Source organism: Poecilia latipinna, unplaced genomic scaffold, assembly GCF_001443285.1.
Source record: "Poecilia latipinna isolate Pla-1442-1.1 unplaced genomic scaffold, P_latipinna-1.0 Scaffold2139, whole genome shotgun sequence".
NCBI classification, from domain to species: Eukaryota; Metazoa; Chordata; class Actinopteri; order Cyprinodontiformes; family Poeciliidae; genus Poecilia; species Poecilia latipinna.
In genome coordinates, this window is record NW_015114755.1 from 83,167 (window position 1) to 105,635 (window position 22,469).

General features: G+C 36.4%; 2 protein-coding genes across 3 annotated transcripts; both read right to left on the reverse strand.

Moving 5' to 3' along the window:
- Positions 1–356: 356 nt before the first annotated feature.
- Positions 357–2,709, reverse strand: LOC106936418 (outer dense fiber protein 3-like). The gene is made up of 7 exons (XM_015017415.1): positions 2,615–2,709; positions 1,656–1,769; positions 1,343–1,546; positions 1,116–1,217; positions 797–918; positions 569–709; positions 357–493 (listed from the first exon to the last, which is right to left on the reverse strand). Exons 2-7 carry the CDS (start codon positions 1,765–1,767, stop codon positions 395–397), a joined length of 780 nt encoding a protein of 259 aa, XP_014872901.1. The 5' UTR covers positions 1,768–1,769; positions 2,615–2,709; the 3' UTR covers positions 357–394.
- Positions 2,710–11,349: 8,640 nt separating this feature from the next.
- ehf (ets homologous factor) lies at positions 11,350–20,749 on the reverse strand. 2 transcript variants are annotated; one of them, XM_015017414.1, is made up of 9 exons: positions 20,536–20,749; positions 18,261–18,371; positions 17,549–17,806; positions 16,175–16,219; positions 16,028–16,048; positions 15,845–15,907; positions 15,709–15,753; positions 15,425–15,620; positions 11,350–13,124 (listed from the first exon to the last, which is right to left on the reverse strand). In XM_015017414.1, the coding sequence occupies exons 2-9, from the start codon at positions 18,334–18,336 to the stop codon at positions 13,025–13,027; spliced, it is 804 nt and encodes a 267-aa protein (XP_014872900.1). In that variant the 5' UTR covers positions 18,337–18,371; positions 20,536–20,749; the 3' UTR covers positions 11,350–13,024. The 2 variants fall into 2 exon arrangements, with proteins under 2 accessions (XP_014872900.1, XP_014872899.1); XM_015017413.1 differs by having other exon boundaries at positions 16,028–16,069.
- Positions 20,750–22,469: the final 1,720 nt, after the last annotated feature.

Consider the following 22,469-nt stretch of genomic DNA (forward strand, 5'->3'; position numbering starts at 1 on the left):
AAAAGGGAAAATAAATTTTTTTAAAAAAAAAAAAAAACAAAAAAAAAAAAAAAAAAAAAAAAGTAGTAGGATAACTTAAAAACAAAAGAAAATAACCTTTAATTATAATTTTTTGATAGTAGAATGAACATTGCTAATTCAGAAGTGCTTAAAATAATGAAATAAAATTTAAAAAAATCACCCTGTAACAGTTTCAGTTGCTGTTAAACTGAAATTTTACTTCATCAGCCAAATTCTTAGCCCATTAATATTGAGAGCAAATCAATGCCAATGCAAAGTAAAGTTATTGTATTATTAATAACTCAGACAATTTGCTGCGAAAATAAAGCTAAAGGAGTAAAATAATCACAGTTATCTTGTTCTTTGCTTATTGAGTTTTATTGAACTCAGCTCTTTAGAAGAAACCATCCATGTTCACAATAAAGGGGATTGTGTACGGCGAATGGTGAATTCCAAAGGTTACGCTGGGTGCTTTTGGTTTTATAAAGGTTGTCTGTAAAGAAGAAAGAGAATGTGTTAGGAAGCTTAGGATTTCATCTTTGTTTCTTGTACAAGAAATGCTGTTTACCTTCTCTGGATAGTATGTTCCTGGACCCGGTGCTTGTGCATTTTTGTCAGGAAGGAAATTGCGACCTTTCATTGTACACTGTGGAGGTTTTGACCTGGAGAAATACGGGTCTGCAGGATTATAGGCAGCAGGGCCTGGAGTCTGAAAAGGGACGCCACAGTTCAAGAAAGCAATGGTAAATCTGGCATTTTGATCAGTTTCAGGGACTGTTCTTTTTTTTTTTTTTACCTTTCTAAGATCCTCAAAAAAGGATCCTTTTTGTGTGCGGCCCATGAGTGTGAAGGAGGGAGATGAAGGGCTTGTTATTTCTTTTGTCCCAATTATACCTGGGAGTTTGTAGGTAGCTGGACCTAAAAGGGGAAGAGATAATTATCTGACTATAAAATTTGAAAGATTATCTGAAACATTTAAGAGTAACAAAAAAAAAAAAAAAAGAAAAACAGGAAATCTGTAAGGGGCAAATACTATTTCACAACACTGCTTAAAATTTAGTAAAATTTTTCAGTACAGATACAGTGATGACGCACATAGCAAATTCCGTCCTCACCTGGAGTTTGGCTTTTAGCAATATCTTTGTTTCTCCCAGAGAGAGTAAATGAAGGGGCGGACCTGTACAAACTCTTTGTTGCATGCTCTGGGTAGTACTGTGCTAAAATACCAAAGAAAATTAGAGAAAGAAAGTAAAAAAAAAAACTCAGTTAACGTGAACAAAATTATGTTTCGCATGTGCTCTTCAACAAGCGGTTGTTGTGTTTTGCGACAGCCCTAACTGACCAGGTCCAGGAGTACGGAACATTGCAAAGGGCTTTGGACGACCATGTATTGAAAATGCCGGTGTCCCATCTTTGCCAAATCTGGTTATATTGGGGGGGAGCATATACTTGGGTCCAGGGGAACAGTCGGCGTTTGTCACTTTGGAACGAGCACTTATAGAGTACGCTGGTGCTTTAGGCTTTGTTACATCATGGTTATTTGCACCTTGAATTGCAACAAAAGAAGACAATTAATAAAATACAAAAAAAAAAAAAAAGTTTAACTCCTGAACTATGAAATTCATAACTGCAAGCTATGTTAAATGTACTCTCACCTGTTAGACCAGGTAATACATATTTAGGACCAGGAGTCCCATACTGTGCAGATATGAGTCCTCTCGGCCTATGGGGCCTCCAGGTCCCAACCCAAGGGTCATCTTTCACCATTGCTTTGAGGTACAGAAAAAGATTGACTTTACTTGAATAAATGAACCAAATAAATATATTTTTTGATTCTAATATGTAGAAATTAGTAACAAAAAATCTTTTGAAAATTAAATAATTTAATTTGAATAATAATTCCTTCTTTCGGCACTGTCGGCAGCTTTTATGCGCAATTTAAATGACTGTAGTTTTTTCCCCCTCACAAATAAAACAATAAAACGAAAAAAAAAAAAAAAATGTTGCAGTGATTGAACATGACATGTAATCTGAAGATAATACTTAAAAAATTAAAGCTTGTCCAAATTAAATAGATATTAACAACCAACCACAACAGTAGATTTTGAATGATAACAGTTCTGTTTAACATGATCAGTAACTACTAATTGACTTGGTGGAAAGATCTGAATTGTACAGACACACCCACCCACACACAAATACTCTATCAAAAACACCAAACATTTTCTTATCAGGAAAGAATAACTTGTACTAAAAGGATAATAAGAAATATAAGTATTTTTTGTGATAAAAGAAAACAATCTTTTCTCACATAAAAACAGTGACTTGCTCTGTAAACATCTGAGGTATGGTTTAGATTCTCTGAAACTAATTTGTTTGTTTTTTTACTTATGTTTTTATTGCAATTAAAAGCAGTGCTTCTGAAAGACATTTTACATGTCTCATGTCACCTAAATTGCTCTGTTACTCTACCAAGTGTATGGATTTTTAATTAACTGCTGTTAATGTTTACTTTGCTAGTTAAAGTAGAAGAAACAGATCTCTTTTCAAAATTCAACATTTTCTTGTTCATAAAGTAAAATCATAAAAACAATTGGACAGACAAATAAGTTACCTTAAACCGTTCCTGGTCCAGCTCCTTCTGTCCCCCAGAAGCTAACTGGAATTTTACTTAAAATCAGAATTTTGAAATTGTTGATGCTGTCCCCTTGACAACATTACCATGGTGATATTTTTAATCACAATAACCCAGTCAATAGCAAGCAATTGAAATCAAGTGAGCCAAAATAAATGGGTTTTAAATTAAATTTTAAATCTTCAACATTCAAATCACTTTAGTAAGGATTAACTAACATAGTTTTTTCAACTGAATCAAGAAGGTCAGACAGATATGGAGGGGCGAGGCAGTGATTTGTTATTTGTTTTCAACCACCCTCTTTGGGATGTAATACTCGCCTTGTCCTTGACAGAACACTATCCTTCAAATCCCACATCATTAATGTCACCACGTCTGCCAACTTCCACCTACGTAATATCAACCGCCTTCACTCCTCCACCACCCCCAACACTGTCCACAGCCTTGTCACTTCCTGTCTGGACTACTGCAGCTCTCTACAGTCTTTCTCAGAAATCCCTTCATAAGCTCCAAATGGTTCAGAACTCAGCTGCCCATATCATAACCTGAACCCCCCTCGTTTAACTACATCAGTAATGTCCTCAATGTCCTCCATCAGCTTTGGTGATGGAGGATATGGAGGATATGGCTTCCAGTACAGGTTCATATTCAATTCAAAATCCTTTTGTTAACATTTAAGGCCATTCACTGCCTCGCCCCTCCATATCTGTCTGACCTTCTTCGTGTTCACATTCCCCACCCCTTTCTTCCTTCATCTTCCTCAATCCACCTGTCCATCCTTTCTGCCTGCCTCAGTATTATGGGTTATAATCCATTCAGCTGCACTTCTCTCTGGAACTCATTACCATCCCAACACAGAAATATTGATTCACTCTCCTGCTTCAAATCACAACTCCAATCACATTTGTTTAAAGCTGCTTTTTATATCTAATGCCCTTTGCGCTTTCTAAGTGGGTTTATTATTTATTGTCGTATTTTTTTAATTGATTTAGTGTATTTTTTACAGTGTCCTTGAGTGTCTAGAAAGGCACTGTTACGACTGGCTCAAGGTCATAACAAAACGGGAGACCATGCAGGGGTTAAAGTGCATTTAAATTAATATTTATTAACAAAAACAACAATGGATTGTGGATATCAGTATCAGTGGTGTAATGCAAATGCTTGGATGTGTTGTATGAGTGCACATGGAAGTGTTGAAGTGCAAAAACAAAGACAAACTCAAATGTGCAAAAAGGAGGGGAGCTGAGGCCTGGCAACAAACACCACCAGTGTCAATTGGCAGAGTGACGCGACGCTGAAGGCGACCCAGAAGACGGAGACAGCCAGGTTCAAGTACTCTGCGCTCCCAATCAACGAACCAGAGACACCTGCAAAGGGGAGGAGCACAAAGACAGACAAAAGCAACACCTGCAGCCCAGCCTACAAGGCCTAGGGCCGTAACAGGCACTTATAAATAAAAATTATTATAATTATTATTATTATTATTATTATTTTACAGAACAATTACATGAGTTGTAGAATCTTGAAAATACTTTATCCGTATAGTGTCCAACTCAAGTAACGTTTGTGGTGCTCCTTTGGCCATTTGGCCCTGAATGATGAGCCATCTTGCCCAGATCAAAAATCTAAATTGACTGAGATGATTGGGATTTTTATTTTATTTTTTTTCAGTTCATTTGTTTGAATCATAATTTAGTTTTCTGTGCGTCATTCTTTTCTCTTTCTATCTACAGAGGTTTAAGTTTCTAACAAAAGTTAGCACTGACCTGTCCAGTGTTTTCTGTTTATTGGTTTTGTAGCAATGTTGCTCATTGAACCCTCACCATGACATCGTTGCAAGCGAAGGCCAATGACCAACAAGCTTCTTTTACATGAGCTTATATTAAGGTGCTATTAATTTTGTTCTCCACTTTACACAATGCCTTTTGACATTTCAACAAGTTTACTTATCATAGTAATCATTTGCGTTATTAACTCTGCATGAATGGGATTTTAAATAAAGTGAAACTAATCTTTAAAGCTTTTGTATCTCTTTATCAAAACAGTAAGTGTTTTACTATCTAAGTTATTGCTTAACATAAAAAGGAGGTTAAAAAAAACAATGAATCCTCGCCCTTACTGATAAAAAAAAAAATAAAAAAAACTTTTGTCCATAAACTTACAACAATGAGGCCATAGTCTTTCATTGTGTAAACTCTTCAATTTCAAAACCAGTTGGGCGTCCTCGTTGCAGTGATAACATCAAAGAAATGTTTCCAGTAACTTACCAGGTAATTCTTGAGCGTTCTTCCTTGTACTACTTCGACAGCGTGAAGTGGAAACTACTTCCTTACAGTAAGGCTGACTGTTGCGTGTAAACAAAGAAAACAATTAGAAAGTTGTGCCATCGAGACGTACATCTTCTGAATAGTCATATTACATACATTTTGCAACAGGTTGTTGAAATATGAAGTAAATGATCTTCTCCTTTGTGATAAAGTAGGTATAGAGGGAGCAAAACTTTGACAGCCATTTCTTCCTCTGCTGTTAATGTCTTGGCATTTGGGGCAAATTTCAGAGCAAGTTACTACAAGATAGTTACACCACCAGACTCCTGAAATCTCCCCTCTTTTGCTGGATATAACCTCTGGGAGGTGACTCTTAGTCTACCTACTACACTGACATCTGAGGAATGCTTCCCTCATTCCTTATTTTCAGCTGTAAAATGTTTAAGATGTTTCTTGCATGTACAACATGTTGGTTTTGATGTGTTTTAATTTTGATTTTTATTTGTTTAATCTTGTGATTGTACAGCACTTTGGTCAGTGGTACTGTTTTAAAGTGCTATATAAATAAACTTGCCTTGCCTTGCCTTGCCTTACAGCACATTTCAAAGCCCCCTTATCCTAATCTCAATGAGAGAGACATAAAAGTTTTGACTCAGCCTATGACTCACCATTTCTTATTCCTCAGCCGGTGTCTGCTGGATTCACTGGTATGTTTTGGGGCATTTTCATGTTGCAGAACAACCAGTTTTTGATACACAGCAGATTTTATGATGGATTCCGTGCTGGTGAGCCGAGCAGGTCCTGCTGTAGCAAAGCATCCACAAACCACAACATTGCCAGTCGTGTGCTTCACAGTGTGTTAGGTTATTTTCCTGGAGTGCTGGATGTATTTTGTTTACGACAAACATTCTCGGTCCCCTCGTGTCCAATAAATTCAACAGTATCCTGGAATTGCTGGTGTTTGTCTGTGTGCCCAGCTTTAATCTGGCCTTCATTTTTCTAGAGATAAATAATTTCCTCCTTACACACCTCTTCTGAAAGTTAAACCAGTGCAATGTCAATGTAAGTTTTATTTATGTAGCAAATTTACAGACAATAAAATTGACTGTAGTGTTTCACATGATTAAAAAAACTTAAAATGTAAAATAAAATGTGATATTACCAGTGAAATAGAGAAAATGAAATTAAAAATCAGCTTAATAAGCAGACAACACAGAATAAAAACTCAGATCTAAATGAACTTGAAATAAAGAAAAATAAAAATGTATTTTTTTTTTCCAAGAGAGGCTTTGCAGCACACACATCAAATGTCAGGCTTTTCCAGAGTCTAGGGGCTGCTACAGCACAAGCCTTATCCCCTCCATTCTTCAATGTGACACAAATGCACAAAAGCATCTGGCAGGATGAGCTCTGTGCTCTTTTCACAATATATGACTTGAGCAGTTTCGCTAAAAACATGGGTGGTAGATCATCTAAATATCTGATTTGTGTCAGTCATATGTGTCCTTTTCTGACTGTACAAGCAATCACTTTCCTATCAATAGTAGCAGGAGCCTGCTGTAGATTATAGATCTTGTGATGTCATTTTAGATTCTGTTGAATATTTATTGTAGCATGTTGGTCTTCTTTCATGGCGTAGACAGCCAGATCTGGGGATGTTGGCATCTATTTTGAATGTCCTACACTTTGTTGAGAAAATAAATTTAAAATAAGCTAGTTTTAAAACTTAACATGTCTTGATTCAAATGGCCTAATTGTGGTTTTGAAATCAGCAATGTATTCTGACTGTTTGACCTTTATGTTACCTGTAGTTACAGCAGATGGTTTGCTAGGATCATTTGAACTGCCTTTTGTCTGTGTGGGAAAACAATACAGTGGAAGTTGTAGCTTTTCACACTCATCTGTGAAAAGCCGTAAACACGGCAGGGGTTTCTGGCTTGAGAGAGGGTCAGAGATAGCTCCTGGTTGGATGAGCAAAGATACGCCTTATTTGAATAAATTAAAGATAAGAATACGCCTTTTACTATAAAACTTTCTACACAGAAGTAACAAATCAGATTTGCTCTTGCAACTCTCCAAAGATGTCTTTGCACGTCTTTGCTTTTCTTCTTTCTATTTATGTCAGGTAAATGAATGTATGTCTCTGTTGTTCTGCAGTTTCTGGTGTAAGTTTGTGCATTGTCTTACTTGTAAGTTTATGCATTGTCTTATATTGGATTAAACTCTGTAATTCTGTGACGTCAACACCCATTGTTGTTTTCCTTGTGGCTACACGTGGCCCGCCGAGAGGACCTGGGATCCAGAGGAAGAGAGAGAGCCAGACTTTTTCCAAAGTTAACCTATTTTAATATTTCTTCCTTAACAACTTGTAGACTAATTTTCTTATGGAGAAATGACCGATTTTAAATATTTTTGAGACATCATCCCTAATAAACTGCTAAGGTCTTCTTCTAAAAGAATGAAGGTAGCACTTTCAATCTTCCCATGGTGTTTACTGTCACTTATCTGTCTGGAGCATGCACAAATAATTTTCAAATGTGTAAAAGGCAAAAGGAAAGATGTTCTCTTCATGCTGACCTGACATGAAATAGCTGTGTGATCTAAGCCATTTCAAGTGGAAATAAACATTAAGGTTTCATTCATCCATTAACAAAATGCCTTGACTTCAGCTTCTGCTTTTTGTTTCTATTCATTGAAATTTTCAAATCAACACAAACTACTCTTTTGTCCAAATATGTTTGACAAAAATATGCGTATATATATTTATTTTAAGTAATAGGTTTGATATTAATGAATTCAACTTCATTTCATTCAAAGTACACCTGTTGTATCTATCATTATAATATCATAATATATATTAAAAAAGATACAGCTGCCAAAACTAAACAGACAACATAATCATGTGAAATTACAAAAATGTGAATAAGAGGTGTTTTTATTGTCGTTGTTGTTTTAAAGAAAAGATAAAAGGTGAATATGTGTGTTCTATAGATCATATAAAAATTATATATGTTTGACCATGAACTACACTATTACACGGCTGATTTTTATAAAATAACAAAAGCCTAATTCAAACAATCACTCTTCATATCTCGGAGATCTACTGCCCCCTGGTGGGAAGAATGCGGGATCTCACTTACCTGCGAATTTCCAAACAAGGCTATCAAACAATATTTAAACGTAACAATAATGTAATGATGAATACATTCTGCTTATTTTAGGTGGTATTACAGTAAGATTGTGGTCGATCTGTCTTTATTTTAACAAGCAAATTTAACATAGTTTATCTAATTCTAAAAATGAGTTTTTAAAATATTTTACTCTTGTACAGATAATCTGAGATTAGGGATCTTACTGTGCATGGTGGTGAAAACTTTTTTTTTTATTTTCTTCCTGCCCCCCTATGGATAGGCTATTGGCTTTCTATGGATTAATAATGCAGTATTTATATTTCATGCTCACCTGACATGAAGTAGCTGTGTGATCTAAGCCATTTCAAGTGGAAATAAACACTTGAAATGTGTTTATTTCATAGGGACTGATTTGATTAGTCAAATCAGTCCCTTCGAAATACAATTTACATTGAACAGACATTAAACAAACATTAACAAAAATGTTTTCTTTAGTCAGGAAGAAACTGACTAAAGTATTCAGCAAGACAGTATTCAGTATTTTTTTGTACTACATTAAAATATTAAGCAACGTTACAAATATTAGATCATTAACACAGAAAAGAAAATATCTTGCTTATAAAACCAGATAAATCAAATTTATTAAATATGTACGGGGCTGTCTCCATGTTCTTGGATGGAACAAGGAAGCTATGAAGTGATTTTTATGGATAAATTAATAATAGTGGAAGAAATGGAGAGCAGGAAGATATTAGTGTTACAATTTTGAGGGAACAAAACAAAAACATCTTTGACCTGTCAAAAAGGAAACAAAAAAAAGAAAAAAAAAAGAAAACAACTTCCTCATACTTTAAGACTGCCAAGAAACACCAAGAGGATGTACGTGAAAAATCACAGCAAAGTCTATTCAGATATGTTTTTAGGGCATATCATGACGTATCGTGTCTTAGAACAACTCATCCGATTTAACTGATTCAGAACACAGTAGTTAGTCATGCTGGAACAATTTTATTAAAGATCATTAGAGTAATGATTAGCTTGACTGTGGCTAGCATCGTGTTCCTATCCTTCAAAAGGCATGACTGCAGCGACGCAGCTCTAATCTGTCCAAGTCACAGTTTGAACTCAGGGCCTTACGTGTTCATTTGAGTGTGAACGGGGGAAGGGAAGGGTCCCTGATAAAAACGGACGGAGGATCTCCTGAGACAATGCAGTAGCTCCACTGAGCAGGATCCCTAATATAAAATCCCATCAGTCCCAGTAGTCTTCATGCCTGTGCTCAGGTTATCTTTAATCACTTCCTTGTTCTTCCTCCAGCATGTATCTGATTGAATTAATGCGCTCCCTTTTAAATGTTATAATAGCTTCTGTGCAGCTCATTCAAACCCGAACATAATTTTCTGACGAGGGGAGATAAACTATTGGGGGAAGATAATACATACCGTTTTCAATTCCACAAATGGAGTCACTGTTTTAGGTTCAGCGAAATAATTGCAGGGGGTAAATAGATTACATACAATGACACTAAATTATAATTTTTTTGTAACAGATGACGTGATATACAATCAAAGCACACACAACTAAAACGAAACACGCAGATTTTCCATTTCAAGTTCATGTGATGTTGTTTTTCTCCTCATATCCATTACAACTGGTTTGAGTGGATGTTTCCATTCATGCCCTCAGTGCCTTCTGCAGCTGCGATGAAGCCAAGCCTTGTAATCTAAATACATGTTCTGCTGGTTTAACGGTGCCTTGCAAATTTACTTCTGACACAGTTCCCTCTCTTACTCCCAGCTAGCTCCTGAGATTCCTTTAAATCTTAGGCTCTTGGATGAGATTCACACACATGCGCTGCATTGACATTACGCACGATAAAGCTCGATTCGAATCAGTTGCCGTCAGCCTTTAAGCATACTCGCACACTGAGGATATGTAAAGCAAGGGTTTGTGTTCAGCAGGCAGTGGTCTGTTAGGAAAATGAAGCTCTTGTCTGCAGAGGTTAGATCAGTCTACTTTATTTGCCTATAACTGCCCATTTATCTTCAGTTAGTCACATAAAACACACCCTGCATAACAGCTTCCAGCACCAGCTCGATTGCTCCGAAGTGAAACTAAGGCCAGATTTGCAATCTCCAGGTCTTTAAACAGCCTTACTGATTGTTAATTGCCCTTTTCATCTCTTTGTCCTTCAGTGTGCTCATAGTCATGTGCAACACACACTGCTTGGATACATTATCTATGATAGTCAAATATCATAAAGATTTCAGATAAATGTTAAGTAGCACATACTTTACTCGGCGTGCAATGCGTCCTGGCGGTTTCCAGACATCATGTCGAGACTTTGATTCACACTGGGGTTTTTTTATATTTAACAGCTTCCACCTTCTTTTGCCCCTCTGAGAATCCTTGGAACATGTTTAAATGTTAAAGTTTAAATATATTCATCCTTCACTGCAGTAGTGTGATCTGTTTGACTTATAAATATTGCATTACACAGTGGCACATTCAGCCACTCTTAAAAATAGGACAAATGAAGCAACATGCCATTCAAGTAAGAGAGTTGTGAATTGATCTTCATGAATCACTATCCTGAGCTTGCAGATCGCAAGCTCCAAGAGAAGTGTGGTTTTTGGGATGAAGAAGTCTCAATTATGAGCGTTACATAAAACCTACAAGTCAACTGGTTACTCTGGATTTATCCCAGGGAAAATACTTTTCAGTCCCACCATCACAACACTTAAATTGGGACTTTAATTAGGACTATTGGGACTTTAATTAGAAGCGCATGCTTTGGTCTGATGTTTTTTTTTTTTTTGAACAGCAAACACTCTAGATGAAGCTGGTGCAAAACAAAGGGTTGGAATGTGTGTGTAGGGTGTGTGATGCTGCTGGCTTGGAGGTTATTGGCGTCTGACAGCATGGATCACGAATATTTTGAAATCCTAGGCTATTTTTGCAAATATCTGGTTGAGTCTAGCAAAGAACTGAAGGTGGTCTTTCTGAAGTAAACAAATCACCAGAGAGATGATTTACCAAACAGAAATTCTGCATTTTATGACCACTTCTTTACTGAACAGGAAAGGACACAGGACTCTGGTAGGTCCAATGAAGATCGAGGTCTAAGATTCCATCTCTCTGTATGTTCAACTTCGTTAAATGCTACCAAAGACTAAGTTCTGCACTATTTTCAAAAGGAGTGTACAGATCTGCATGTTCTGAATGTGTGGTTGAATGCACCAAACTGTAGCGTGGTAATGCCCAACTGTAAGGAAAGATGAAATCATCGTAAGACTTTTGTTTTTATCAGAATCAATTTCAGATTTTTTTTTTTGTACAAAAAATGGTGCAAATGTAGAGTTCACCAAATGCGTAAGAAATTGAAACATGCTGTACTTTTAAAAGACGATGTGGAATCTGAACAATAGAGATATGATGCATGAGGATTTTAATTTGAACAGTTGATTTTTTTTATGTATATTAACAATGTGGCAATCAGCAGCGTCTGATTCCAATTCAATAATGAGTATGCACTGGCTCCATCTTACTTTTAGGATACAAGTGATTTTAATTTACAGAGTAGTAAAAAAAATTACAAAATCACAGCTAATTTCTGAAATAAGTACCTTCCCTGGCAGGATAAACTGTGTCCTGGTTGTTTTTCAGAAATTGCATCGGGTTTTGTCAGACAAAAACTGTGTTTTATTCTGAATAATGACATCACATGTCCCTTCCGCTGGCAATATTGCAATATGTGTGCATGGAATAGAGGACAAAAGAGTGAAAATTAAAGAGATAGATGCAGCAGTGTGCAAGAACAACTTTGATGCCATCAGTTAAGATAATGACACAATGAAGTGTCAGTGAATGTCACACTATGTAAAGAGGGGTCACCAAATGCCAGATAAGTCCGGGAGAAGATTAGACGTGAATTTGCTTGTGAGCACAGGCCAAAGAAAGAAGTCTTTTATTGACACTGCTTTTATCTGGAAGCCAATCGTGGACCAGTTGTTTGTCAGCTGCCTACTGGAACCAGCTTGTTCACACACTGGCAAACAATTAACCGTGTGGCATTTCACAGTGTCACGATTAAACAAAAGAAACCCGCACTCTCTATGTACGCAGGTCTTTTCACACATTAGCTTGTAGCAGGTTCAGCAGTAAAAAAAAAAAAAAAAAAAAGATGTTTGAACTGTTGCTGTTAACTACAGCCAGCTGACAATATTATTTAAATTTTTTACTACAATTAGCACGATGCTTTGGAAACATCATTGTTTTGTTGACTGATCCGCTCTATTTTACATTTGGCAGCATGCAAAAATGACTTGGATGAAATAAAACAATTGCAAACTTTATTTGTATCAAACATCTAAAAACACATACACTTTCTTTACAATTAAAAAAAAAGCAAAGCATGTAATAAGACAAAGTAAGCTTCAAAATTCCAGTGAATATTAATATTTCACCTTGTATACATTTCTTGCACTGTGCCTATGGGATGTTTTTAAATTTAATTTCATTTAATTTTAACTTAAGTGAATGAGCAAGCATGCTTCCCAAAGGACATTTCACAGTATCAGTGTCAAAACACGTAACACAAATTTGTCACACATGCTTGAACAGCGACATCAAACATGCGTTCCTTTGGAACTTACATTTTCAAAAATGCATTTCATCAACAACAAAACAAAAACACACACAAGCTTCATTGTGTTTCGTACTCAGTTTTCTTAGTGCTTTTGCTTAGCTTTTCATCTGCAAAATATTATGTAAACACAACTTTCGAGGTCTGACTGGCACAGCTCAAGAAAGACCTCAGTGCAGTGGCAATGCAAAGGGAAACATAACAAGAAATACAAAATAAAAATAGAAAACACTTGTAAACAACTTAAACACACCTATATTTAAAAAAAAAAAAGTCAACTGAAAACCACATTCAAATGTTACAATTATGCACATAAGGCATGAAAAAAAATAAATTAATGAAATTATCACTTCTCTGTCTCCCTCCATCCTCTTGCATTCCTTCCAAACTTGTAAACCAGTCTGCGCCCATCCACTCGCTCTAAAATTTCTCTCTTGTAATAATATCTGTAATGGAGACAGGAACAAAATTCATTTTAGAAAATTCACAATATATATATATATATATATATATATATATATATATATATATATATATATATATATATATATATATATATATATATATATATATATATATATATATATACTGCTCAAAAAAATAAAGGGAACATTTCACTTTAATTTTGTGTGTGGCTCCAAATCCAGGCCTCCATTGGTTAATAAATTTGATTTCCACTGATGATTTTTGTGTGATTTTGTTGTCAGCACATTCAACTTTGTACAGAACAAAGTATTCAATGAGAATATGTCATTCATTCAGATCTAGGATGTGTTATTTGAGTGTTCCCTTTATTTTTTTGAGCAGTGTATATATTTTTTTTTCCTGAAGTTTTGTTTGTGCTTGTTTTTAATTAGGTAATTCAAAATGCAGCTTTATTATGACTAAAGTTATCCTTAATTTTGTAAAATAAATAAATAAATAAATAAATAAATAAATAAATAAATAAATAAATAAATAAAATAAAATGGCATATCAAAAATTAACAATACCTTTCTATATAATCAAGGTGTGTAAGGAATTCCAACAAATCAATGTCAGGAGTTTATTGGCAGGATACATAAAACCGACTCAACTCATATAGTTTAAAACAATTCTATCAAATACTGTGGAAAAGATCTGTGAATTTCAAAAATTAAAACATTAATCAAAACATTATCTCTCTAAATACTCGGTTGTTTAACAAATAAAAATACATTTAGCTAATTTACCTATTTTACCTCACCTAAAATTGGAAAAACAAATGACTCGATATCAAGATAGGGACAGAAAAAGAATGGAAGTCCTGTTCTGCAGGGTATCTAAAAGTCTGCTTTGAACTGCGTGCCTCCAGGTTGCACAACCAGGATTTGATCTAAAGGTGTTACAATGTAGCTGGTATGCTATTTGACACCATTGTTTGTTTGCTTTTGCAACACGTCAGCACCTGCACACAATAGTTCTTCTCTTTGTTGCTTTCTGTCTGACTTGTTTTCCCCTCAAATGTAAGATTTTTCCAATGAACAAGAAACAATTTTCCATATTTTTAATAGGTTTGCTCTTTATTCTTGATTTTTCACTTCCTCGTATCTCATTAGCATATTTTTTTTTCTCTTTTCAGAACAGTATTTTCTATTGCTGAAAAATAAGATTTTAAGACTAGTTTATGAATATTTAATACAGTTCAACGTATAAAACTTTAATGTTAACCTATTCATATTTAATCTCAATGCGCTTGCTTATAACTCCATAAAGTTTAACACAGTGACTCCCATTGTGTAAATACTTTACAAAATAGGAGTATGATAAAGCAACTTTCCATTAAGGTTACACAGACTTTAAATTTTATGTAATGAATTTGGATAAAATATTTTGACTACTTTTCTTTTGTCATTATTCTTTACCTTTGAGTGAGAGCACCAGTCTTCAAAGTTACAACTGCAAATCATTTAACAGCAACAGAATACATAAAAAACCACCTTTGTCCTCACAATGACACTACGCTCCTGTAGATACATGTGATTTGTACAATAATGCTGCTATATGACTCAACCAGCCAACATTTCCTTGGTGAAATTCTCTTTTTTTCCCCCTGCCTGTATGTTAATAACATATAGTAGGAATAAATATGAGTTAATCTGACATTGAGCAATAGAAACTCATTAAAACTGTTTTTCAAGTTATATGGTTTTGGTTGGAACCCCAAGAATGCAATGATAAGAATTTGAACCGATTTACTTTCCTTTAGATTTAAGTAAGTAAGTAAGTAAGTAAGTAAGTAAACTTTATTTCTATAGCGCTTTTCACAGACCAGAGTCACAAAGTGCTGCACAAAATGTAAAAAAATATAAATAAATTAAAAGCAACATACAAAACAATAAAACACAGTATTACGCTAAAAAGCAAGTTTAAAAAAGTGGGTCTAAGTTTCCTAAAAGTGTCTATACAATCCAGAGATCGAATGGTACAAGGTAGCTCATTCCAGAGCAATGAGCTACCTCATTGTTGTTCCTTAGAAAAGGAACAACAAAATGTTGAATTTCTTGCTTATGACAAACGACACAAGTTGAGACAAAACTAATACCGACTAGTGATAAAACTGGTGGAGAAACCAAAACAAAAATTGTGATTTATTGATTGGTAAAAAAAAAAATAAAAAAAAAAAAAATGGTATGGAGTGCAGTCATTCCCACAGTGTGTTTTATGGCATGCAAACATGAGGTTTTGTATTTGTGTAGCTACGTTTGTAAAACCTGTGTGGCTGTACCTCATTGCACGACTTAGTTTCTCATAGGTCATGCTACTGTTATTCTTCTTCTTTCCCCATAGCTGAGCCACAGCCTCAGACTTCAGGAAACGGAATACCCCCTCTGTTCGATCTTCCCACTTGATCAGCCCAGGGTTTCTCTCTGGGTTCAGAAGAATGTCTCTGATGAACTCCCACAAGTGGGTTCCTCTCGGGTCTTTTGGGACAAAAGCAAGAGGCAGTAAAACAACTGACATATTGTGGAACTAAGATGACTTCTTGTAAGCTGTGTTCCTATTACTTACTGTGTTTTTTGACCTGATGACTTCGACTAAAGGACCGTTTAATGTCTGAAAGAATACATTTAAACTTGGTGAGCAGGCATTATCAATCAGCTCCAGCCACTGTGTTGCATAAACATTTTTTTTTTCTTTTTCTTACCAGGACTTGAAGGGGTGGGAGAGACATTGGGAGCATGTGAGTGAACCAAAGGATCATAGACTTCTGATTAAAAAACAAAAACAAACCAAAAAAAAAAAAGCATAAAATCATCAGTCTGGCAGCTGTTGGAATAAAATGTGTTTTAGGAAAGCAATCCAATTCCAGAAGGATATATTTGCTTACCTCCGGGTGGATAGCTGACATCTGGAAATGGACATAAGTCAGCTGTAAAATGGGGTAAATATGAGTGGAAAGAACATTTATTGGGAATCAACTAAATAGCCCTGAGCAAATCTTCCCAAACAGCATTAATGCTGTATTTCAACTCACTTTCATGTTTGATCTCCAGCTGCCCGATATCCACATGGTACTGGCCTGTGCATCAATAAAGAGGGAACAAAAAAAGAAAAGAAAAAAATCATTTTAGCACAAACATTATTTGCTATGCAATATTTTAAAGACTGAATATTTTGATGGTTAGGCATTTAACAATATAGTTTAATGAAGACATAGTTGCACAGAACTACAAGAATCAAGCTGATCAGCTGGTATGAGCACAATGAGCAACTTTTGACATATTTTGACATAACTGTGAAACATTTCTGTTGCAAGGTGTAAGCTGAAGCAAACTGTATTCATGATGGTGTTCAGAAGTTTAGCCTGTGCAAAAATCTTACAATATTCCTGTTGCAATTTTTCTGTCTGATTTTCTGATTAGTTTGACTAATTTAAAAAAAGAAAAAAGGTCTCTTTGCAAGCTGAATGAATGAACTGAAACTATCAAAAAGTGCCCCAAGCAGTGTGCAAGACGGCCTGAGATTACATCAGGTACATCACAAAATCTGTTACATTGCTTTGAGGCATTATCAGACAATGCTTTACAAGGCAAAGTAGGTGAACTGCACTTTATCTACAGATTTTAAAAACTTGGCATGAACATTTCTGCTCTGATTGGTGGTTTTCTGTTTGACAAAAATGGACACTGATGTAGTTTTTGTAGCAGCACTATATGCTGTGAACTCTGGCTTCCCATTTGTGCTTTGAACTTTAGACACCGATTCTTGGCTTCCATGTTCTGTTTTTTGTCAAGAATGATAACCACATGGAGGTTTGTGCGTGAGGTAAATTAGTTGCGAGTTCCAGTCAGGAAGAACAATAAAAGCACTGAAGTTTTACTTTACCATGCTTTGCGAACAGGGAGGTTAAACCTGTTATACCAGGTTTTCTGGCAGTGTTTTCGCTTGGATGACTCTTAACTTCAGATGCTAGACAAAAGATTATGTGTTTTTCTCATACGCTAGACATGAAAATGAAATATCTCGGTTGTCTTGTAAGCTAAAACCTACACCCGAGAGAAGTAAAAAGGTTAGAAAGTGATTCCTTGAGGCTCCAAACATGTTTCTTCACAGACTCTAATTAAAATCAATAGATGAGTCATTTTCTGCTCCTGTTTACCTTCACGCCCCCTGTGATTTGTTAGACGACCCACTCCAGAAAGAGAAAACAACAAATCTATCATCTCCCCTCGCTTTAAGTACTCCAGCACCATGCAGTGCAACCCCTGACTGACTTTTTGATCCCTTCTCGGCTTCACTCCATCTACGCTTTGTCCCGCACACAACGCTGACTACACAGCCTTTCTTTTACTGGTAGTAATCGTCTTTTTTTTCTGGCCACCTGAACCACTCTCTCGCTCATACCTACCGCCCGATTTTAGCTCTGTGATGCTGTTGTAAAGAATGTGTCCCACACTGCCAGCAGCACGGATGAAGTCATGGTAGTTCAGGCTGCAAAGCTGATGGCCGTCCATGTCAAAGTTTTGGAAGGGAATGGCGGAGGCATCAATCTGGTGGATATCCATGACCTGCTGCAGCCACTCCCACACCTGGTACTTGCTCCAGAACTGAGGCTGGGAGTCGTGGGACCACAGGCGACTTGTGTAGCTGGACATCACCAGTGGACCTGCATACAAATGTCAATAGTTAGAAAACAAAAAAAAAAAAAAAATGTGTTTGCTGTTGTAGACAACCGTTAAAAATTAGGAAAACATACTCAAATGTTTTGCCAATAATGAATCCGAAACACAATTCACTCGAATTCGCTTGATTCATTTCTCAGGCAGGGATTCTGGATTCAGACCCCGTTTTCTGTGAGCGTCAGGGCCCACCAGGTGTGCAACTCATCATTTCTGAATGAGTTTCACTCCGTATTCTAGCGTCACAGAGATGGATTGCTGAAGGGAAAGCAATTAAAATTTCAAACCCAATGTTTTACCAGATTTTCTTCAGACATTTTAGGATTTTATCTGGACAATTTCATCAAGTGATTGATGTCAGGCAAAGACTGCCTACGTGATGCCTGGAAAGAATACTGTCACTTTCCTCCTGACTCTGACAGTGCGGGTTACAGTCCTTACCGTCGTGATAAGAGTTAGCGGGTCCCCAGGTGGCGGTCAGAGGGCTTTCCAGGGAGACGGATGGAGTTATGCTCATATTGCAGATTTTAAACTCTGACCATGGCTCAGGAGCTAAAGTATGAGAGAATATTTGTTACTCTATTAATGAGGAAAAAAAAAAATGAATAAAAAACATCTTTGCTTGTACCCAGACAATTGTTATGTTTTTATGGGTTCTGCCAGGCAGCAAAGAAAAGCGGTATTATTTGGCTGGTTGCGATGCAGGGTCACTGGTGGATTTTCTCTAGCAAAGGGAAGAAAACAGAGTAAACCAGACTGAGCCCACAGCAAATCCAGCAGCAAATCTAATACTCAGTTTATCAGATGCTGCATGTTTATTTTGAGCGCATGGAATTGTGTGAATGCATCTGCTTTTATCCATCAATTTCGTGTGTGAATGTGTGCGTGGGATTGTATGCAAGTGTGGAGAGGCGGAAAGGCAGAGACAGTCTGTAGTCAAATCGGGGTACCACCAATCCTTAGCGCAGCCTCTTCCCACCCAATGTTGTGGACGTGGATAAAAAAACGGCACCATACGAAATTTACGTTACAGTATATTTTAAAACTAGCTCGTCATTCCATTTATGACAACGATAACTGGGGCTACTTAATCCTCCTGCCATAAAACTCTAGGTGAAAACTGTACCATCAAGTTGACACATCACATATAAAAGAGTGTTTTCTAGAGCACTAAAATGGAGAGGCACAAAGCCTTCTGTGTCTGCGCCATTAACGCGCTGAATAAGCAAATTTGTCAGTTGGGTTTTACTTCTTGAAGGAAGTTCATTTGTTTATGTACAGTACAAAAACTGTTTAATTTCTCCGTCTGTGTTTGAAGTGCATCAATTTTTGCTCTTCTCACTCTCAGTCAAAAAACTAGTTAACATTTCCATAATGAATGCATTTTTTTTTCTCCATGTGGGTTGATTTTATCAACTGAGTGAGAAATAATTCCTAACAGTATTTTTCAAGATTTGTTTTTTTTTCTTTCTTTTAAAAAAAAAAAAAAAAATCATTTTAACACCACATATTGCAAATATAAAATGTAAATAAAGGAATGTTTCAGACCTAACTCTGCGTGTATTTGCATGTGATGCAAATATACATGTATCAGAATTTCACCAGCTCCACTGTTTTGGTGGCAGAAGTTTTTCATGCGCACAATGGCTGACTTGTAGTTTTCATAGTTCACTGTTAATATTGGATTTTAACAGTGAGTTGCTGTTACAAGTCTAACAGGAGTGGCATTCTTGAGAAATGAGGCAGGCAGTTACTCATTACTCATTAATATTGGCACTGATAAAGTAAACGGGTGCTTCACAATCTGGTGTTTGTGTTTCGTTGTTCTGTTTCCACAAGATATATATTTTTTTCCTGTACTTATAGGCATGTAAATTAACTAGATGTGTAAAGACTTTAAATGATCAAATGGTCACCTACTATCTAATGTCACGGTAATTACTGAAATATTTTAAGCGACTCCACCATAAATCTAAGCCTTCACCTTTTCCCTGAATAATCTGGGTTACACTTTTATTGTAGGCATTAACTAAAATGACACCAAGTCTCATTATACACCATGATCACAACAGTAGTGCATGAGCACACAGCCACCCTACTGACACACATAACTGAATGACCTTTTGTCTAAAAAATCTGGTAAATCACTTGTATTAAAAAAGCCTAGTGTGTCGATCTTTAAAACATGTTTTTCCTTAAGACCGGTGCTACATGCCATCAGACCAAGCAGGATCAACTCCTCAGCTGTCAGTGTGCCAAGTCTTCAGACGTGTTAACCCTTAGTGTCAGTCACTGCCATGCACATATCTTATCAAGGCGGCAGAGTCAATGCGCCAGTCAGAAAGCTACTTTTATTGTATACCGTAAGTCGAGTCATAACAGAAGATCACTTATTTTCCAGAATCATTAGTGAGAAGCCATATATCTTCTGCAAAAGAAAACCCTAAGATAGTTTGCTTTCATTTTCACATTAATCCCATGGAGGCAGAGAATCTTACACAGTTTGCAGGTTTTCTGTTTTAGTTGCCTTCATATAAGCGATTTCTACAGTCGATCATGTGTTGAAGAATCCCGAATGTGTTCAGCCTGCATTTCTTGTAAGTATGGTAAAGTTACACATGCCATCGCCATGGGTTTCACCGTAAACAAGAGTTTGCTGAGAAGGAAATAGAAGGAACTTGCAGTTATTTTGATTCAAGCAAAATTTGCCACTTACCAGAACAGAACAATGGGGTCCCACTGGACCGAACTGATAGAAGCCCCAGGTAGATCCTCCGCTGATCCAGTCGGACAGATCAATCCAGCTTCAGATGATTCTGGTACTGTGGTTTGCTTATGCTCAGAGCCAGGTGAAGTTAGTCGTCCTGCAATTCAATGCTATGAATCAACAGATGTATACAGGCTCTACAGGTGCTACCCCACCACAATGGGATTTTTTATCCACTTAACTTCCTTATCCCGCTTGATTGGCTCCCTACAGGTTTACACAAGGTAGGTATTTGCATAATACACACCCACACACACACACACACACACACGCACACACGCACACACACCTGAAATAACTTTTGCATTCCTCATTGGCATGGTTCTTCTCACGTTTTACACTTAAGAGCATGCTTACTCAAGCAAATAAATTCACACTAACAAGGAGACATGTAAACCATAAACACATCCACACACATCCAGGGTCCAAATGCACTGCGATGCTCCGAAGAGTAAATATTAAGATGTTTAAGAAGAATGCTTACATGGTTGCTGAGCGGAGTTAAACATTACCGGAAAAAGAAATTCTCCTGTGTTAATATGTAGCACAATATTTGGTTTTCTTACAGCATGATGAACGCTGAGCTGGCAGGTTAAACAGGAGGACCTAAGAGACTTAGTTTCCAGCTAATTTGTTTTCTTTTGAAACAGGCTAGTACCGCACCACAGAAGAAAAAATATATATATATTAAAAGAAGAGGCAGGAAAACACTAGCTTTATTGAATTTCCACATTTGCACAGCTCAGAGTTTCCACTGGAATGGAGAAGTTGAAAATGAAGTTTGTTGTGAATTTGCACTATACAGGTAAACTGAATTGAATTGAAATAAAAATGACTGACAGATGATGGTGTGCAACAAGTTAGCAACACTTGTTAATGATATTCTTGGAGTTTTATTTCTGGGAGTCAGTTTCCATACCCCGAACACATTTACGCGTCACACATTTCAATTTATAATTTTTCCAGTATTTGACATTTGTGAGCAGCAACATACAGTTCTAGTCAGATGTATGGACATGTTCACCACAGATATGAATGTGATAACTTTAGGCTTTTAATGATTTATTTAGATCATTCTGTATCCAGGGCGGATAAATAAAAGTAAATTATACTAAGCTGCTTTGAAGTTATTTAGTCTTTTCTCTCATCTGAATGTGGTCATAATTGCACAAAGACCTTCCAAAATTGAATTTCATTTTGTTTGTTTGTTTTCTGCCGTGAATCAGACTTTTAAGCCAGTCCATCGTTTATTTGCATGGTTACGATCAGGCGATTCCACAAGCTTAATGTTAGCTCGCTTTATGTGTGTAAAGACCAGGTTTGAGATGATACTCTTGTTGGAAAACCCAACTGTGTCCAGTTTTCAACGTAATGACCCAAACGGTCTCGCTTTAGAGGAAGAAATAGTTTTGAGAATGATTACAAACAGACACATGACATAAACCCGATGTGCATTTCTAAACTTTAAACAAACTAAGTAACAACTTAATAACTACCATCAATTCATGAGTTGAGCTAGGAGCTGGATGGCAGTAATGAGACGAACAGCTTCCTTTTAAACTAACTTTATGCTGTAAGTGTTTATTTCTTCGTAAACATATTAATCTCAAGTTCTTGGTCCAGAGTTCAAATAGCAATTAAATGAACTCCACAAAGAAAAATACACAGATCAAATGATAACATAAGCTAATTAATGGGAGCATTAAGCCTGCAGTGTTACTGTTTGATGAAAAGTCTCTTCACAAGTGTGAATGACGAATGTATGTACAGTACATTTCTGACTGCCACTGTATATGCATGTTGAATGCATGTTGAATACAGTATAAGATGCACAATGAATGGTTGGCACTGTTCTCTCACAGCAAAAAAAGGTTCATGGCATA

What these genes read in the sequence shown, in the direction of transcription:
- LOC106936418 (XM_015017415.1), bottom strand. Translation starts at nt 1,767, where the DNA reads ATGGTGAAAGATGACCCTTGGGTTGGGACCTGGAGGCCCCATAGGCCG. An exon ending in GTTCCGTACTCCTGGACCTG is followed by an intron (nt 1,218 to 1,342) that starts GTCAGTTAGGGC and finishes TTGGTATTTTAG; the next exon opens with CACAGTACTACCCAGAGCAT. An exon ending in TGCTAAAAGCCAAACTCCAG is followed by an intron (nt 919 to 1,115) that starts GTGAGGACGGAA and finishes TTCCCCTTTTAG; the next exon opens with GTCCAGCTACCTACAAACTC.
- ehf (XM_015017413.1), bottom strand. Translation starts at nt 18,336, where the DNA reads ATGAGCATAACTCCATCCGTCTCCCTGGAAAGCCCTCTGACCGCCACC. An exon ending in TGTCAGCTATCCACCCGGAG is followed by an intron (nt 15,908 to 16,027) that starts GTAAGCAAATAT and finishes TTTTTTAATCAG; the next exon opens with AAGTCTATGATCCTTTGGTT. An exon ending in AAACTAAGTCGTGCAATGAG is followed by an intron (nt 13,125 to 15,424) that starts GTACAGCCACAC and finishes TCTCCATTACAG; the next exon opens with ATATTATTACAAGAGAGAAA.